General features: G+C 34.7%; 1 protein-coding gene across 1 annotated transcript in view; it reads right to left on the bottom strand.

The window, feature by feature from the left end:
- Positions 1-1,600: 1,600 nt before the first annotated feature.
- The window catches only part of LOC128996281 (endoplasmic reticulum metallopeptidase 1-like), a 31,313-nt gene continuing 13,590 nt past the window's right edge, over positions 1,601-19,323 (bottom strand). The window contains exons 8-16 of the mRNA XM_054421492.1: positions 17,799-18,028; positions 17,025-17,205; positions 15,493-15,680; positions 14,625-14,780; positions 12,378-12,583; positions 11,739-11,854; positions 11,200-11,378; positions 8,251-8,435; positions 1,601-4,950 (exon numbers count right to left, since the gene is read on the bottom strand). Coding sequence (XP_054277467.1) covers positions 8,271-8,435; positions 11,200-11,378; positions 11,739-11,854; positions 12,378-12,583; positions 14,625-14,780; positions 15,493-15,680; positions 17,025-17,205; positions 17,799-18,028 — 1,421 coding nt within the window. The 3' untranslated portion in view covers positions 1,601-4,950; positions 8,251-8,270. The remainder of the gene's footprint in view (positions 4,951-8,250; positions 8,436-11,199; positions 11,379-11,738; positions 11,855-12,377; positions 12,584-14,624; positions 14,781-15,492; positions 15,681-17,024; positions 17,206-17,798; positions 18,029-19,323) is intronic.

Here is a 19,323-nt window from a genome sequence, read left to right as displayed (position 1 = left end):
TTTTTTTGGGATGCCAAATTGCCCTAACTGCCCCCACAATTTGGTCCTTCTTTAGGCTATTAATGAAACTGGGATAGATAATAAACAACATATATTAACATAAGAATATTCTGAAAATGTCAATTTTGTTAGCGGTGTTGTTTAGCAAATATTTATTATGAATCTTAAAAGTCAATGAGACTGGCCAAGGATCAGTTAAATAATTGTATAGTAACTACATCTATGGTAATACTGTAAAATGAAACTAGGATTTTTATCTTAGTGTTGATAGTTGATACTCTAGTTAAGTCATACTGACAAAGGTTTATTATTGGTATGTATTTGTTATGATAGATGAGAAAAATGTTCAATCTGGAAATGTGCATGCATGGCTCTGAGGAAGTTGGTTTGAAATTAGTGTAAATTTAACAGTTTCATTTATTTGTATATATGTGTACAATTATGTCTATATATGGGCATTCCTTAAGTAAGTTTAAAGGTGAATTAGATCATTATTTAGTGCATACTCTAAACAGGATTGATTTTTATCTCAGAAATGACATTATTAGTTTAAATAATATACTCGTAAAACAAAACAACAGTAATAAAATGCTGTTTTTGTTTCATCATAGGTTTAAATGTATTGATCTAGAAAATCTGGTGTAAACGGAAGTTTAAAGTTATTTTTCCAATTTGTATTAAGTTGTATTTATTGTCATTTGTCGGTTTTTTGCATTTATAGACCTTTAAATTATATTTCACAATTTGATGTTTTAGTATTGTAGCCTAAATTTAAGTTGCCACTACCACAGACAATTAAGATACAGAGGAAACGTTTAATAGTACACTTAAGTGGTGTCAAGAGCAAATTCTGTCCTTACGTTCTTACGTCTGTCCTATCCCCCCCCTCGCCATCACATACTATAGTGCTCACAATGTAGGAAGACCCTGACCCCCAACTGCAGTACAAAAACGCTATGTGGCCATCGCCGTTGGTGCTTTTCCTTGCTTGGTAGTCACATAAGCTTGTATCCTCTCGATCTTACTTCTCTGTGGCATAATTTTCCTGAAGTTATGTTAGGATGAAGTAACATTTAAAACATGTATGCCAATCCTTTAGATTATTGAATTTTCTTATATTATTAATAAACAAAGAGCCTTAAACTGTTAAACCTTGTTTTTATAACCTTCTAATTGTTATTGGAAAATGTCATTAGCTTAGTAGAAATGAATTTTGAAATGCTCAGTATGATTTAAAGATTTCAAATGCCAAATCAAAAGCACTGATATAAATTTAAATGCATATAATTTGTCATGTATTAGTACTTTCTTGACTAGCGTTAGTCACCAGATATTACAGCACTGCTAACAGTGTTGCCACACCGCAACTGTTGTAGGTTAGCCTGTTGCGATGAACTATATGCTACCCACTTTCTGAATTCCATTAAAACGAGAAAATTGACTTTTGATACAAATTTCTATTTCTTACCCTTGTATTCAGTTCAAAGTGTGATTATAGTATACAACTCTATACAGCTTGTAATGCCAAATAAAATTTAGCCAATAACAAAATAGGTGGTTAAAACCAAGCAAATTAAACACATATTTTTTTCTCTCAATGATTTTATTACATAAATAATAAAGACATAAATGTATTTACAAATACAAAAACTGTTTAATTCAGTGCTCAGATTGATGTTAAGATGTAACTTAATAAATTAACTGTGCTAAAGTACAATTTACAATAAATACAATACTTTTATTTAATGGAGAAATCTTTTTATACCAGCCACAATGATACATACTAAGGTTTTTAAACCATGGATTTATATTAATCTCAAGAATTTGTTGTTTCTTACCTTACTGACCCTGTAGAATTGATAATTTATTTATTAGTATAAAAGAATAGGATTAGGACAACCTAAATTGGTCTTCCTGTGTCCATATATTATATTGTTGGCGAGTGTTTTTATTACCAGGTAAAAAGAAATTGATGGAAATTCAAATTCACAAATAAATCCAAAACCCTGTATAAATTACATTGCCTCAATGAATACTTAGGTTTGCTGCTAAATTGAACTTGGAAATGTTTGTTTTGTTTCAAGTTTAAAATCTTATGGTGAAATTTATAGGAATAGCAAACTTCATTCCTCATAAGGACAACACAAGACAACAAACTGTGTTAAGCACTTAAATATTTCGGTAACCAGTGATTTTAGGTTATGCAATTAAGGATTGTTAAGGTAAGAAACAGTGTTGATCTTGATACACATAAGTTGAATGATTCAAGTTGACTAGCAGACAACCCAGCCAAGTTTGTAACATTTAACATTCAGCAAGACATTTCAGTTTTGTATGATTATTATAACCAATCTAAAGATAGTAAAACCACAGACAACTGATACTGAAATAGACTTTGCATCCATATAACCCAGTGATATGTTTAAATAACACAAGCAAATCCACAAAAGATAAGGTACTAAAGATTTATATCAAACCATTTTTCTCTGTCCACTACAACCGTACTAACTTTACTTTAATACTTTTAACTGAAATGGCGACCATACCGAAGGTAGGTATTTTAAGCCAAGTATGAATGTGAGACATATGGTTCAGTACCAGTGGTCAACGGTAAAATACAAACCATGCCACAAACTATAAAGGCACTAAATACAAACATACTTACAAATCTAGTTTGATAATTCTCACCACATATCAGCCTTTATTAAACCCTCATGCTGGGTTTCTATGGAAAATTGGGTTCCCTTAGCTAACACATTAGCTGCGGTAAGCCGCCTACACTAGTGTGCGATTCTCCAAACAAATTTGGAGTTTACAATTATGCGGTTGAGCGTGAATGGATCTAGAAAACTCCATTTTCATGCTAATTTTCCCCTTGCAGATTTATTCCCTTTTCTATTTCTCACCTTCACAATCCATGACTCTGGGCTCTAGCTGAGAATTATTGTTTTACACATTACTCCAGACTGGTCCTATAGGGTTGCGGCATTATCACAGATAAAATTCATTAATGATTTGACCCGAAACCTCATGGAATTAAGCCTCTCGCTCTACCACTAGACCAGCTCCCAAACTGCACTTAATAGTAATAGAACTTGTGCTTCTGTAAAACTTGTAACCTAAAAAACTGTAAAACCTACACCCCAAAACAGCCACACAGTACATTGCTATACTGTAGTTCTGTTTTTGGTTAAAATCGAGTTTGAACAATTTTTATTTTGGTGAATCGGTGGCTCAGTCGGTAGCGTCGCGGACTTCGGGCCCAAGGCAGTACTGTCGTGGGTTCGGATCCTGGTCACTACCACTAACTTTAATCAGTACAGTTTACCTTTGTTCTGTACCGGCTCACCCCTTGCTTTGCTGGATACGTTCCACGCACAGATCTGTAGTCTATGTGGACGGGCAAATGCAAGGTTAAAAGAGGCCGCCAACCTCTTTTATAAAAAAAAAAATAAAAAAAAATATTTCCATCAACCAGTGACTTCCTGGCAGCCAATAAAGTTGTACTACCGCAGCGAATGTGTTAAGTTATAATTCAATGATTTTTTATACTACAGCCACTAACTTAAAGTAAGTTACAACTTCTCACTGAATAACTAATTACAAAACTCTAATGTTTGTTTCCGTTGTCGGATGAACAACAAAGGGGTTTCAAGCAAAACTAAAACACAAAACGACAATGGTAAACACATTTGTTGAAACTTAACATATCAATATTCCCAGCAGACCTTAGTATCGAAATCGTTGTTGAATTGTAAAAGTTGTTCTTCCTATTCACAGTAGAGTCCCACAAAATAGAGGAATGCTTGTTTTAGAAGCTCTCGTAACTTGTTAAAAATAGGCTAATATTTCAATTTAAAAGTTTAAAAATTCAAGAACTGAGATTGATATCAAGTCGTAAAGTAAAAATTGGGATGTGTTTTTGAGTAAGTGTTATAAAACATGACAAAATGTTGAATAATGCAATTATTAGTTAAGCGGTACGTGGAAATGTATTTTTATTTCCATTATTTAACCAAACACTTGTCTTGCGTTATGTGAACATTTTAAACTAATTATAATTTCAAAAATATTCAACTTTGTGAGCCTCTACCACATTGACTAAATATATCTTAAGTTAAATAAATCTTATTATGTTTTATTCAGTAAACATAAGAGTTAAAAAAAACACAAATAACAATGACAAAGAAACATATAAACTAAAATGTATAACCTATATAACGTTTAACTCTCTTTTCAAAAGTCCCAATCCATATTACAAAATAAATTAACTTTATATGACCGTATTGCCTGAACTGTCATGTTATAATGACAGTAATGTTTTGACGCAAATCTTTGGTAAATACTTAAAATATTTTCCATAGGAAATCATACATGTTTGGCACTTTTAAGTGTTAATTTATCAATTGTCTGTAACTCCACTTGCTTTTGATTTCAACAAAAATAACGCTGGGTATCCTTACAATATTTATTATTAGGCTGTGTTTATTATCACGGTGTACGCTATTATTAGGTTAAAATAGACCTTTTTCATTGAAGAATATTAATAATAAATAATATATAACAATCCCTGACGTGTTTGAGGTTTTAAAAATATATTTTTTCTATCTTACAATAAAACTATACCATTATTTTATGAAAACCCTGAATTGTTCAGCAATAACTTTTTGATCAGTGCACTATAACAACATATTTAATAATCAGACTCAAAGGTAACTCCAGTTGACTGGATTTTAGTTTGGTCAATTTTTAAAGCTATAATCCAGTGCCTAATTGTTGAAGATGGTGAAATTCCTTGAGATGCCCAAAAACTTCTTAGTTTATACAATATCTGAGAAGGCATTGAGATCGAGTAACGGTATAAAATATTGAAATTAGACTTAAGATCAAAGGATACAGAAGATTGGAGGTAACCGAGCTGATACCGAGGAGTCAGTCTGAAGTAAACATCTGAAATTAGGAAAATTAATTAGAGTACAAAGCTCGCTCATACACTCTACTGATACAGTAGGTAGACATCGCTTTTTAGCTTAATTTTTTGCCTCAAGTTGTTGTGAACTAGTGTTGTTAAGAACTGCCTGCAACAATTTTCTTTGGAAACTTAGTTATGTGTCCGTCAGGGGTGCCCAGCCCCCCCAAAGGCAATGGCGCATGCCCCCCCAAACCAAGCCTAATGCCCCCCCCCCCCCCAAAGCATGACATCTACACTCCACCCTTTCATTTATAACATTAGTCAGTATATGTCAGTAAAATTGCAAACCTTGGTTTTTAAGGCTACACACTTGACTCCAACCAAAGGACTATATCACGAAAATGAAATTGCACAGATGCAGAATTGTTGTAGCTACTGGATTACAATGTGTCATTTTCCTAAGTTCAACAGAAAATTATCAAATTTCTCTTCTCTAGATAGCACCAAAAAAATCTGTGTACGGACTTCACGATAAAACATCGTCGTGCGTGGTCATGTCCTACAAAATATGGCGACTTCTTGGCCGCATCCCGCGATCACGGCAAAGTTGTGGTTATCTCCCTCGATCACAGAAACTTTGTGATTATTTCTCGTGGATCACAGACGCTTAGTTATTTTATGCAAATGCGATTTTCGTGAGACAACTATGTGAAGAGAGAATAAACGGCGATTTGTGGTGAACTTTATTGGTGATTATTAAAAAGTAACAATTTCTTAGATAATGAATGTATGATATGATTGTATTCACAAACCCTACCCCGTTAATCAACATTTTAAAGTACAATTCGTTGTTTTTCCGGTCGGCTGAACCCCCTGAACATTTTTGCATTACATTTTGCTTTAAGTAATTTTTCTTCTTAATTTTGTCTCTAAAGGGCAATATATTCTATTGAGTTTTAAAAAGGAAACACAAATAGGTCAACTGATTCCCATATTTTAAAATAAAACAAATTTCACACTAATTCTTTTCTCAAATTTCTCACTCATTTTAAGGTAGATTATTGTGTGATTTGGGTTAAATTGTGCCCTGATGCGTTCCTATCTCTTTTGTCATATTGCATAATTTTTAAAGCAAACTAAGTTACAAAACAGTATTTTTCATGTAAAGATAACCAGTGGCGTAGTCCGACTGCGCCCCAATGCAAGTATTCCCCGTGCACCCCTACCCACACATAACCTCCAACGAAACTAACAACAACATTCCTCCGTACTTCCACACTGCTTCCTGGATACTATTTCACTACACATGACATTGTAAAAGCTCTATCCAATTAGAGAAAGATCGCCCAAAGATACAGTTCGAATATACAGTGTTGTAATTGGCCTATATTTTTCAAGCCTACAATGACAAAGACATTTTTTTTTAAAGTTTAGTAAAGCATTGATTTATTGTTTCCATGATGGTTAGGGTTATCTTTTAAATAATACTGTAACCAGATGTTTTGCATTAGGCCTAAATAAATTACCAAATTAATAAACTTAGCAGTAAATATAGTATAATGTTGGGATCATTAAAAATTACACCATTAAACATTGGAACGGGTTATTACTGTATTGATATTGTAAATTTTATCCTAAAGTTATAGGCTTAAATTACATTCCAAGGGTATGTCGAAAAATCTAATTGAAAATAAATAATAGTCTGATTTTAAAATACCATCTGAATGACTATATTTTACAGGCTCTATCTAAAAATCATAATTATTTGTGATATTCATGCAAAATAAAAAGGTACAATGTAATACAAGCACGCTTGCAGACGACTGTTGCCTACTCATCCTCTACTAATGGCTGTGACCAGGGTTGCCAGTCGAGCCATTAGGTCTACGAACCGTCATCAAACCAGAACAAAACATTTACCGATTGACGGGAAAATTTCGTTGTTGGTCTAAAAGGCAAACTTAAATAACGTTTGTAATCCTGATTAAATGGTTAAATAAGTAAACAGTGCTTTTTACTGTTGCGTATGATTGTAGTAATTTATTTTTGTAATTTTCCTGTAAACCTTTGCTGGTATAAAATCCCTTCCAAAAAAAACAAAATCCCGCCCAAAAAATCATGCCCCCCCCTTCTGGGCACCCCTGGTGTCCGTTACTTCTTAAATGAAAATGAAAATCATAGTTTAACTCAAAAAAACTATCCTCGTATTCAAAGAATTTTGTGGTGGATAGGATGGACATCAGGTTTACCTTACGGCCAAAAATAGTGCTTTAAACATATGAAACAAATATTTTTGGAACTACAGTAGAACCTCTTTCATCCGAACTAATTGGGACCAGGGGTAGTTCGGACTAGTGAATAGTTCGGATTACAGAACATATTGTTGTTTTTACATAACAATAGCTAAAACATGGCTAAAATTGATCTAAATTATTTTGGGACAAGTGAAAAAAATGTTTTATAAATTAAAATACAGTGTTTATTTAATACAGTAGTAAACATGGTGAATAAACAGTACTGTAAATTAAATACAGTATACAATAAAGAACTGCTGTACTGTGTATAGAGTACAGCAATGAGGGGTTCGGATTAGTGGACGTTCGGATTACGGGGGTTCGGATTAAAGAGGTTCTACTGTACTAGCTTCTTCAGTACGTCAATCTTTGTTCTTGAAGGTTGTTCTAATCCATCAATTTGGACTGTCTGCCTTACCAAATGGCAGTCCTGGACCAGAACAGCCTACAAGAACTAGGACTCTACTACTGTCTTATTGTACTTATACATAACCTTTACTTTTGTGATGTGTCAGATGATGCCAGCATAGGTGGCGAACGGCCTCATGAAATTAAAAATTTACTAAATATTGGCGATGTTTATATTTTAAATTGTATTAATTCCAATTATACCAGTTCTTCTTGGAGAAAACTCTACTACTGAAGAAGGAGCTATTATACTCAGTTCACACAATTTCGGCGGTTTTAGGGGAAAAAACCATCCCCTCCACGTGTTGATCCTATTTAAGCATATAACTCAAAAGCTGAGATTTGTCAACACGTTAATCAGCTGCCACCTATGTGGCCACTCAAACCTCAGTAGGTTTTTGGCCTCGCCAACAACATACATTAAGCAAAAAAAAGTGGTGGGGGAACTTCGCTTATGCCTAAATTTTGTGAACAGATTATAGTACTAAAAATTCTATTTTTAATGTTGTTACACCTAAATTCAACTGTATCTGTGAGGTGAGCATTACAATCCGTTTATTTGATCCTCCACAAAATCCTTTAAAACCTTGGCCAAAAGCCATCTTTACCAAATAATACGTGAGATTCAATACTCACTAAACATTAGACGTGGCGCATCAGAAGACATAACTCTTGAACGCCGCCGTCCACGCGGTGCAGGTCGTCCAGGGTGGAAACTTGGACAGTAGCCTACGCAGCGGTACTGACCTCTGGTCTGCCCCATGGACAAAATGACCTCCGACCCCCATGTCCACCAGGGGACCTCTGTGACCCGGTGGGGTCTGTGAACAGAGGTGTTACAGTTGACCTTTGCTATTCCCGCCAGACCATGAACATATGGTATAATACAACTTACTCTTACTCCCGTTTAAAACCAAGAATGTTTCTGTTACCAACAAACTTTCTACACTTTTTTTGATTCTGTGGGTTTTCCTCTTCAGCTGTCAAAATGTTAATGTTTTACAGACATCCTTTTGACTTCTGGGTTGAAATGTAAGATGCATGTGCCCAGGCACGGTTTAACCCATGAAAGTAAACATTTTATGATGGTTTGGCTACTCCCATCGCTTCTTCGGTGGTTGTCCAATCATCTTCCATCCAGATGTTACTTATTTTATGATCGCCTCATCTCTCCTCCCAATCTTACAAGCAGTCCACCTCAAATGTCTGCTTATGCTGGAACCATGGTTAGTGCTTGAGACAGGTCTCTTAGATCCCTGATATTTTAATCCCTACTTAATCAATTTCTCAAAGATTTCATGCCAAGGCCTACTTTATATTCAAAACAAACTTTTATTCTTGCCTTGACATTGCAACCAGTCTTCAGGAAGTAGCAGTCACGGAATAAGGGATTCCACCCTTCAGATTGGAATTTAGAGTTAGCCGAATAACTAGGGGTGTGCGAAGCAGCAAAAAATTTTCGATTCGAAGCAACGATTCGATTCAAAAGATTTTCGATTCGATTCGATGCAACTCGATTCGAAGCAATACGGTATTTTTCTATTCATAATTGTCAATTGAGTGGATTAACAATAATTAAAATTTATCACATTTGTGTAATACAAATTTTTGTTGATGTGGTATTAGGCCTATTCATACTTACATATGAATTTTAGGTGAAAAAATATTTATTTTCAATCATATGTATTAGAATAACTGCTGGAAATACCAGTGAGCTGCTTTACTTGCCTATTTCATAATTTTTACTTGGAATTGGCTCATCTGCAAGAAAGAAGAAAATATTTTTTTTATCAAGACATTCATTCTCATTTCAATAACTGTTTAAATAACTAAATAGGTACCGGTAGCTAAATTACAACAAATTTGAATGGAACTTAATATAAAAAGACCATTAAGAAATAAATTTACATATCACAAGTTTAGGGCCTGTGGACCGGCTTCAGGACTGCAAGCAAGAAGAAAATAAAAATAATATGTTTCCACCATGCAACATGTATCATTCATTCCCTGCCTCCTAACCTCCTTAGTATAATAACCTCACACTTACATTATTTGTTACATCATCATAAATAAAGAATTATTATTGGCATCAGTAGGCCTACAGCTTTACATAGGCATTATTTTTATAGGGCCTAAAATAGTAATAGGATAGAAGCAACATGTCAAGTGGAGAACTCATTGAAGAAAAGATATTGTGTAAACTAATTTCCTATAAAACTCAAAAACAGTAAATAACATACAAACATTGTTTATGGTATAATTAATAAGGACTAAAAAATGCATATCATGTCATACAGTAGTATAGACCTACCGGTACTGCAAGAGATTAAAATCCTAAAACAACTGATTTTGATAGCTAATGAATGAAAAGAATTAAAAATCCATAAAATGAAGCTAAACAATATCACAACTAATTAGGTACCCGAAAAGTAACTCTTAAATAATATATAGAAGATTAAAATAATATTAAATCAAGAGACAAGAAAGTTAAATGCTATCTTCTAGTGCCCTTGGCAACACAGGTCAATGTTTTTAAACTACCCTCAATGTTTTTGGAACAGCAGGGCCTTTTTCTCTTAAGGAAGGGTAGTAGTATGTCAACAAAAACAATGAATCAGTCTCACCAGCCAGGCCCGGGCAACGATGTGTGAATTCAAGGTCATAGACCCTCCCCCTCCCCTCTTACACCACCCGGTTGCTACCCAGTTGCTTCAATTGCTGACAAAATGCAAGTGATGAAACAAGGAAGTAGAGACAAAGAAATATATTTCTTTATTCAAAAACACAAAACTGTTAGAGATTATTTTCAAAGAAATTTAGACGACTAGACCTGGCTCTGGCTAGTGGCAGTGCGGCAATTGCTCTGTTGTGTCTTTATTCTTAAAGGTCGTGAGCCAACTTAATTTTTAATTCTCATTTGAACATTTTAATTCCTCTGTAATAGATATAATAATATAAGAGTGTTTCTTTGGAAATAAATTATTCTTTTTTTTCTTTTGCCCCAACAAAAATTCGGGGACGGGGACCGACAGACACCTAACAAAAATACCAAATGTATCAGTCTATAACATTGATCTTACTAGTTAAGTATTAAGAAACAATTTTTCAGACTTATTTTTAAAATGATTTTGGAGTAACCTACCTTGTTTTGGCTAGGTTCACAGTAGTAAAATATTTCACACACTGCTTACATCAAGACAAAAAACAAAACCTCTAATCATTTGCAATGTCAAAACAAAAAAATATAAAACAATTAAAGCTATATTTAATGCAAAGAATGTATTAAATAAGAACGCCTTCGTAAAGGAAACGCAACAGCAACGCGCTCCTGTATTGCGGGTATTGCATTGACTTTCTGCAGGCGTTTTTCGTATATGGATACTGACTCCCTCGTGAATCGAATCGTTTTTTGACCACCACTGAATCGAATCGCGATTCGATGCATCGAATCGAATCGAATCGAAATTTCGATGCATTTTCGATGCATCGCACACCCCTACGAATAACTATTCCCAACTAAACAAGATGGTAGAGCAAAAACTAATAGGAATAGCAATACGAGGCAAATGAAAAGAGACAAATTACCTGAAAGTCGACCCAGAAGTGCCACGGTTCTGGGTCAGAGGCGTAGGCAAAGTAGACGAAGTACGTCGGTCGTCCGTTGAAATTGACTAAACTTTTCAACGGCTCACCCGGATCTAGACTCCATCGGAGTAGCTGTACACCAGGGACTGGTGACATCACTACACTCATGTGATGGGATCCTGTGATGTCAATATTAATATCATAAACATGTATCATTAATATCATATACAATGTAGAAGAGTTATGACAAATTGGTAGACCAAGCACTAATGATTCATCCAAGTTAACCATGAACAATAGATGAATAGATGGTCAAACTCTCAAAATCTGAATTCCAAATTTTTTAAATGAATTTCAATTTTGAGTTTTTAAGGATTTGAAATATTTCAGGTTTTAAGGTTGTAGGTTTTGAAGTGGATTAGTGAGGGATTACGATTGGTGTAGTGACGTAGTTTTTGTGGTTGGTAGGATCAGTATTCAACAGACACTAAACTAATTTCCATAGAATCAAAATGTCTCAAGACAGTTTCCAAACTTACCTCTGGCTCTCAATTTCAGTCTGACAACATCGTTATGTCTGTCCTCCCTTTGTAGCAGGGTCAGGTCTGTCACTACAGCCACATTGGGCTGTGGGGCTGGTATCCAGTGTCCTTGCCTGCAAAAATGGTGGTTTATAACCATGCAGTGAAGCATTCTTGGTTCTAACCACAATTCAAAGACCTTTTCAATTGTTTTTCGTAAACATTTTCAAGTTTAATTTTTTATGGAAATATTGGTATAGGACTATAGGGTTTCCCATAACACAAAAAAGTGGTTTTTGAAGTGTTCTTTGTGTGTGTGGATGAGTACACTTCCACCTGTGGTCCTAAAATGAAATTTGGTTACCAACCCATAGCATCTCCAGGCCTTTTTTATTTTTGTTTACTCCGACGATTTTTATAATAATTGAGTACTATGTTATGGTTGTTATAGTTCCAAACAAAATGGAACAATCCCAAATTCTGTAAAAAAAATTACTGCTATAAATGTAGGCCTATTACCATTTTATTTTATTTCCCCCATAATGTTAAGGTTGCTCCCACCCTTTACCCAAGAGTTGTTGACAATCTAATGGGAGAAAGTATGTGTCAGATTGCTGATACTGATTATTTTAAAACGATTAAGTGTGTTGGTCTCACCACACGATTGAGTAGACAGGTATGAGGTACGGCAAACCGCAATACAGCTCAGTTCGACACTCCTCGTCTATGAGCTCGGCCTGCGCCACCTCGGGGACCAGCGACGCCACCGATCTGGGACTGTTGACGTCCATGTTGACAACCCAGAACCCAGCTTTCTGAGAGCGCACGGCGCCCTCGTAGTTGTGGTACATCCTGTCCACGTGCTGAACACAGTCACACAACGGATAAGGGGGATGGAAATTTTCTATTAACATTTTTGGTTCACGTTATTAAGTGTTTGGTTTGAGTCTCATTGTTTTTCTGTAATCGTTTTTGTATTACAGTAGAACCTTGATAACAAGACCCTCATGGGGATTATAACATAAGTCTGGTTATCAAGGTTGACTTCTTATTGACTTTTGCAATAACATGTGTTTAGAGGTAACATAAATTCAAGGGAATTTGAAAAATACACTTGTTACCAAGGGTCTTCTTATCGAGGTTCCACTTGTTTTAGGATTATGTAATATACATGTTGCATATGTGTAGAAAGAATCACATACACTAGTTAGGTTGGATAGGCTAATTAGGTAAATGTAGATATACATATCCCCTTGATAACAAGAGGAGTTTCCCTCCCAAAAAAGATTGTGATTATAACACTTAAGTTACTGTGGATATAGAAAATGTCATCCATTCTTTTAAAAAAAGAACTCTATAAGGCAAAATCAGCACAGACTGAAGCTCTATGAAAAAAAACCAACATATGTTGGTGAACAGTTTTTAAAATTAATCCCAGAAAATATTAATAAAGAAAAAAATGCAATTAAATTTAAAAGACAACTGAAAGCTTATTTAATTAACGAGGTAATTTACTCGCTGGATGAATTTCTAAACCTCCCTCTTAAATAAATAAACTATATATGAATGTATCAACAAAGCTTCCTTAGATGAATTGTAGGAAATAATGTTTAATTTATGCATTGATAATTTTAAGAAACCTTTGATTATACTTTTTCATACCTGTATTTTGACACTATTTATGTATGTTATATGCTACTTACAAATAAAGATTATTTGAATTTTGAATTTTACCTGAAAATTTAAATAACCATCCTTAACCATCCTTTGCAAACATGAGCTTAAAACATTACATTCAGGTATTCTATAGAATGCCCTGAAGGCAGGTGGTGTTTCTATCCAGGCTTTTACATATCCTAAAGTTTAGTCTAAGTATGAAACAAAAGCCATTAAATCCCAGTATTTCACTTAATAATTGCATAAAATTCCCCGTTTTCGCTGCAAGTTAAGTATAAAAGACAGTTTCAAAACACAACCAAATTTAGTCTGACAAAACCTAAATAACCAAGTCTAACCTAAACAAACTTTAACCTGATTCAAATCAAACCAAAATCTGTAATGCCTTTTCACATACACGACATCGTAAACAATACACAACGTGAAATGATCGTGGCTGGTGAAATGATCAACAAAATCATTACTTTGTGACATACTTTAAGAGCTTTGGAAATCGTTCCTGGAAAAGTAGGCCTAAAACTTTACTGGTACTTTTAAAGTTAGTACTTTTGCCGCTAACAGACAAATATTGTAAGGAATAGTACCCTGAACCCAAAGTGCTGATATAAGCATAATAATCCCCCATAATTAATTTTATAATAATCTCCCAATTGAAATTAAATCAGAGACTTCCAAAACAATATTTAAAAATAAATTAAAGAGATTTCTCATCAGCAAGGCTATTTTTTCTTTTGAAGAGTTAAATAGTCTTTGAAGTAAAAAAAAAAAAATTCAATTTATGTATTTTTTGTTTAGACTTAAAAAAAAATTAAGTTTGTGAAATTTTGTTTTTATTTTATTATGTTAGAAATGTATTTAATAACTATTAGGCCTAAGCAACTGTTGACACTATTCAATGTATTATGTACAGGAAATGAATAAAGTAGTTTTGAATTGAATTGAATTGAAGCAGACACTGTTCAGATTGCCCTAAGTCGGCTGGGTGATGACCAATACGGCTGCCCTCCAAAAAAGGATGTTATAGCCAAACACCTTATATTAACTAGCCTATGGAAGATGATAAACAAGATGGGGGAGGAATAAGAACAGGAGGTTGTTGGAGTCTAGCAGGGTAAGGAAAAAGAGGAGAGAAAATCACAAACCGGGATATAGCACAGAAGAGCATACAATCAGACACATTTCCAAAAAGTTTCAGATTTCATTGTAAAAGTAACACGCCACACTTACGACTATCATGAACCGCTGAGGCGTCGGGTGTACAGGGTCGCTGGAGTACGGAAAGCCGAGAGGCGTCAACACCAAGGTAAGAACTGACACGGCGAACACAGCCGTGAGAAAACTGACGACTCTCTGCGGGTTACGGACCAGCAAGATCATCGGCACCTGCCCCATCACAAGTGATGAAATAACATTAGACAATGTTGTTAAAATTGTACTTGTTAAATTGTTGTAAAATTTTGTCTTAATTTATCAATGCGCATAAGGAACACAGGTCTAGGTTTAAAGATGGGATGGCAAGGTAATGTGGATTTGAAGTCAAATCTGGCAAAAGAAACACAACCTAAAATATTGCAAAGTAAAGCCCATTGGCTGGTAAAGAATTTACTTACAAGGACTAGAGTTCAGCTAGCTTACCTGATGAAAGTCCAGGGACTAACAGATACACAAAACATAACGCTGCTAGTACATCCTGATGTAGGACTTCGTCACAGAATAGGTTGGAGGGAAAATTCTCCAATCTAATAATTTTTCCCAACAACCTACTCTTAGGTTTGAGATATATTCTCAGATCCACAAAACTCAATAATATACACTTTTAGCTTCCAGATACCTTCACTCAGTGTCGGTTCTAGAACATTGTGAAGGGGAGCTACCGGGGGGTTTGCCGGAAAATGGGGTATTTTTAGTGCCTTTTGAAACCTCCCAATTCACCTAATTGTTATGAGCAAGTAGATTAATTTAAAATCAAACTATGACGATTGCGCGACAAAATGTATGTTTCAATTTATTTTTCCAGAGTCCAATTGGGGATCTTAAGCCCTTGAAACCGCTACTGCCATGACGTCCTCAATACTTAAGTCCAAGACTAACTTACAATAAAGGTGAGTAGCAGCATAAACATGGCGGTGGCTAGAAGAGACAACACCAGCTCCGCATGGTTACCGGAGCCGCTCCGTCCCATGATGGGGACAATCAATAGTAGAGCTCCGTTGATCATGTAGCCGTTCTGTATATAAGGCAGCAACATGACACCCATAATAACTAAGATCCACTTCCAGTCCCCTGCAGACAGAACAGATGTTAGTTAATTCTTGCAGCCTTTGACTATTGACAAAAGATGATAGCCGAATGCCATGTTAGACAGAAATGTAGCCAGTTTCAAGAAATATACGTTGCCGACACATCTAACAGAGTGAACTGATGTAAATTACTGATTTCTGTTTAATAATAACTTTTTGACAAAGCTAAACTGAAAGGACAACTTATTGGAAACTTTTGCATGTTATATGACACAAAACTATCACAACAGAAACTAAAGGAGAAAATAGGTTTAGGCTGTACCTGACTCCGTGAGTAACTGATTCATCTACTAACTTTTTGAATTTAAAAAAATCTACATCTCAGAGTCCTAGTAAATCAATTGTACTTAGGATCTATTTTTTGTCCTTGGGTACTAGGATCTAGCCTGGGATTGTTTTTCACATTACTACTAAGTGTTGCGGCATTATCATTTGGATAAATTCCATCAGTGATTAGCAGGATATGAGAATCCTTACATTAAGAAAGGCATCTGGTAAACATTAACCCTTTGAGTGCCAACGTCCGGGGAACCGGACGTTTTTAAAACGAGCCAAAAGTGCTGACGTCCGGCCGACCGGACGTTTTTAGAACGAGCCAAAAGTGCCAACGTCCGGCTGACCGGACGTTTCGTAATGATCGAACAGTTGTCATAACAACCGAATGGATACTCGGATTCTTTTAACCCATATATTAACATTGAGTCGAAAGTTACTAGATGCGGTACATCGATTTTCGTTGGTCGAAATATTAAAAATTCAATTTTTACAAAATTTTAACCTAAAAATCGCCAGATCGCGCTCGGCATTTTTAGCGCGACCTTCGGGAAAAATCATCGGCATTTTTTTAGCGTTACTTTTATTTCTCGCCTGGCACTCTAAGGGTTAAGAAATAGGGGTAAGTGAATGTAGAGAGAAAGATGGACAGCTAAGAGAGCTTTACAAACATTTCTGAAGCCAGCAATCTTTGAATACCCTGCAAATTTCTGTCAATAAAACAACAGCTTTAAGATAAGCTGTTTGAACAAATTTTACTGCTACAAAATAAAGACAATCAAGACAACACTGTTAGTAAGTGATGAAGCTACTTGTTGTTTTTTTAAGGTTTTAACTACTAACATACAAATTTTACCCACTTGTGTGAAATTAAAAAGCATGTAAAACACCTTTCTTAATTTGCATTATTGCATTAAATTATCAGTAAAATTAATGATATAAAACTACTTTAACCAAATTGTTATCTACGGTGCAATGTACACAAACAAATGGTGACTTAATTTTATGAGTAGTGAACGTAATTTATTTGTTAATGAGTATAAGTGAGGAACACCTCTGTACTTGGCAAGGGTGCGCTGGGTTAGAACGTTCGCCACTGAAGCAAAGGACACCCACAATGCGACGATAAACCCGGAACGAACCCTGAGAACAATGGCCACTACCAGGAACAACGTGAACAACAGCTGATGAGCGTCCCAGAACAACCTGAACTGCAGCCACCGTGATGGAACAACCTGGAAAACAATTGTGAAGTAACTAAAAAGTTAAGTAAATGATAAATGATTAGACAATACTAAATACATGTGTAATGTCTCAAAAACTGAAAATACTTTTAGTTCATTGAGTTGAGTGTTGTAACAAACAACACAATTTAGCATGAAAATTTAAATAAAATGGCAGGCTTATAAAAAAATAGCTCTAATTAAAGATTATAGGAGCTTGAAAAGCGTAATGACAAAGATCCTATTCTGTTGTAATTTTGGAGTTAGGGATTAGGAAACGCATTGCCAATTGCTTTTCTTACTCTCTCTTGTACACGACTTTTAAGTGCCAAAAAAAATCATTTGCAACCAACTATACGAGATAATAGGCGTCCTCTCAGTCTATAGTGAAACATATTTATCAATATTGGTGCCGACTAGTTTTGTTTTGTTTTTTTTGGAAGCTTGACGATGTGGCAAAATTACTCAGCACCATTTTGTTAGTGGAAATTTGGATCACAGATGGAGGTCCGGAGGCTACACATTGAATATTTATTACTGTATGATTCTAATAAAACCAAAATTATCTTATTACAAAACAAAACCATTTTACAAGATAATCTAACCTTTTTCTGGCGTCTAGCCGCAACTAAGACTACTGTCAATGCAGTTGTGAGACTTGGCACCACGTAGAGGAACATGATCCACACAGGACGAGAATACCAACTCATGGCTCTGTTGAGTAGAGTGAGAACAGTGGCGATAACAGCTACTGATAACAGAGACAACAGCCACCAGCCCAGGATGACCAGTCCACACGTCACCAGCTGTTGACTGTATATGTGCTTCGCTAGACCTACAAACATGGTGAGAATCAACCTTTAAAACAGAAGTTGCGATTATTCCACATATTTCAGCCGCTGCAGGGTCGGATAACATTGAAAGTAATACAAAACACATTGTAAACATGTAAAAAAATCTTCATTAAAATCTATTGGCTACAAGTCCGTTTTCCATTGAAACCATCAGGAATTTAAAACAAATAACTGGTAAACACCAGTCATAGACTAAGCAAAACAAGTAGAATTTTCATCCCATTGTAAATTTGGAAGCTTGTTTTTCATGTCTAGTTCATGTACATCAACACGACACTGATCGCTAGCGTAGATGAAATTTTTGTTTCTAGTATTTTGGAGTTGTTTTCATGATGCGTGTTTAACTGTTTGGTTGTATAACTGAACCAATTATTGTTTATGATTAGATCGTTTTATTTGGTTAAACAAAGTTTTGAATTACTGAAATAAAAAGAAATAAATTGTAAACAAAACACGACCTCTACAGTACGAAGTACAGAACTAACAATAAAATTGGCTTCAGTTGTTCCATAAGGATGACAAATCTACTAGGGAGTTTGTTTTATCCATGCCAGTACTTTAACCCTTTCCACTCAGATTAACGGGAGGCCCATTTACTCACCAGCTCCATTTAATTTTAGCCAAATTTGCACACTTCATTTATTTGCCAAAAAAACAAATACTGTCTTTATTTGTAGAATGCTGGTAATTTTTTTCCTAATTCTGTATGAACCAAAGATCATATTTAGGATATAGAAACCAGTATATATATTTAAAAAATTTATTATACATTACTCATAAAAAAAAAAATTTTTTTGGAGAAAATAAAAAAATTGGAATAACAAGATTTTTTACAATTTTTTTATAGAAATAAGAGTATAAAAGTGTTTTATTTACATTGTGTATGTCCTTATATATATATTGAAGTGATTTACATAGCTAAAAGACACAATTTTATGCGAAAAAAAAATATATTGAAAAATATGAATTTTTGCTAAAAAAAAAGTTTTTGTGAAAATATCAGTTTTTGTAGCGACTAATATCTTTTTAGGCAATATTAATTTTGCTGTTGCTTAGAAACCAAATATTTATGATGTAAAGAGAAAAAGTATTTTTTCTTCAAAACTGTATTAGCTGAAAAACATAAATAAAACAAGAACTAGGCCTAAATATTTTATCTCGCTTGTACGCTACTCCGCTTCAATCACAAGCAAGAATAGGCCTAAAATAATAATAACATAAAATAAACACAAGTTATATAAGAATTTAAACAGTGTTTTTGTCAAAGAACTAGACA

This window comes from Macrosteles quadrilineatus, unplaced genomic scaffold, assembly GCF_028750875.1.
Source record: "Macrosteles quadrilineatus isolate MER2022 unplaced genomic scaffold, UCM_ALF_1.0 Scaffold_6__1_contigs__length_79288215, whole genome shotgun sequence".
Classification (NCBI taxonomy): domain Eukaryota; kingdom Metazoa; phylum Arthropoda; class Insecta; order Hemiptera; family Cicadellidae; genus Macrosteles; species Macrosteles quadrilineatus.
This window is presented reverse-complemented; position numbering and strand designations above follow the sequence as displayed.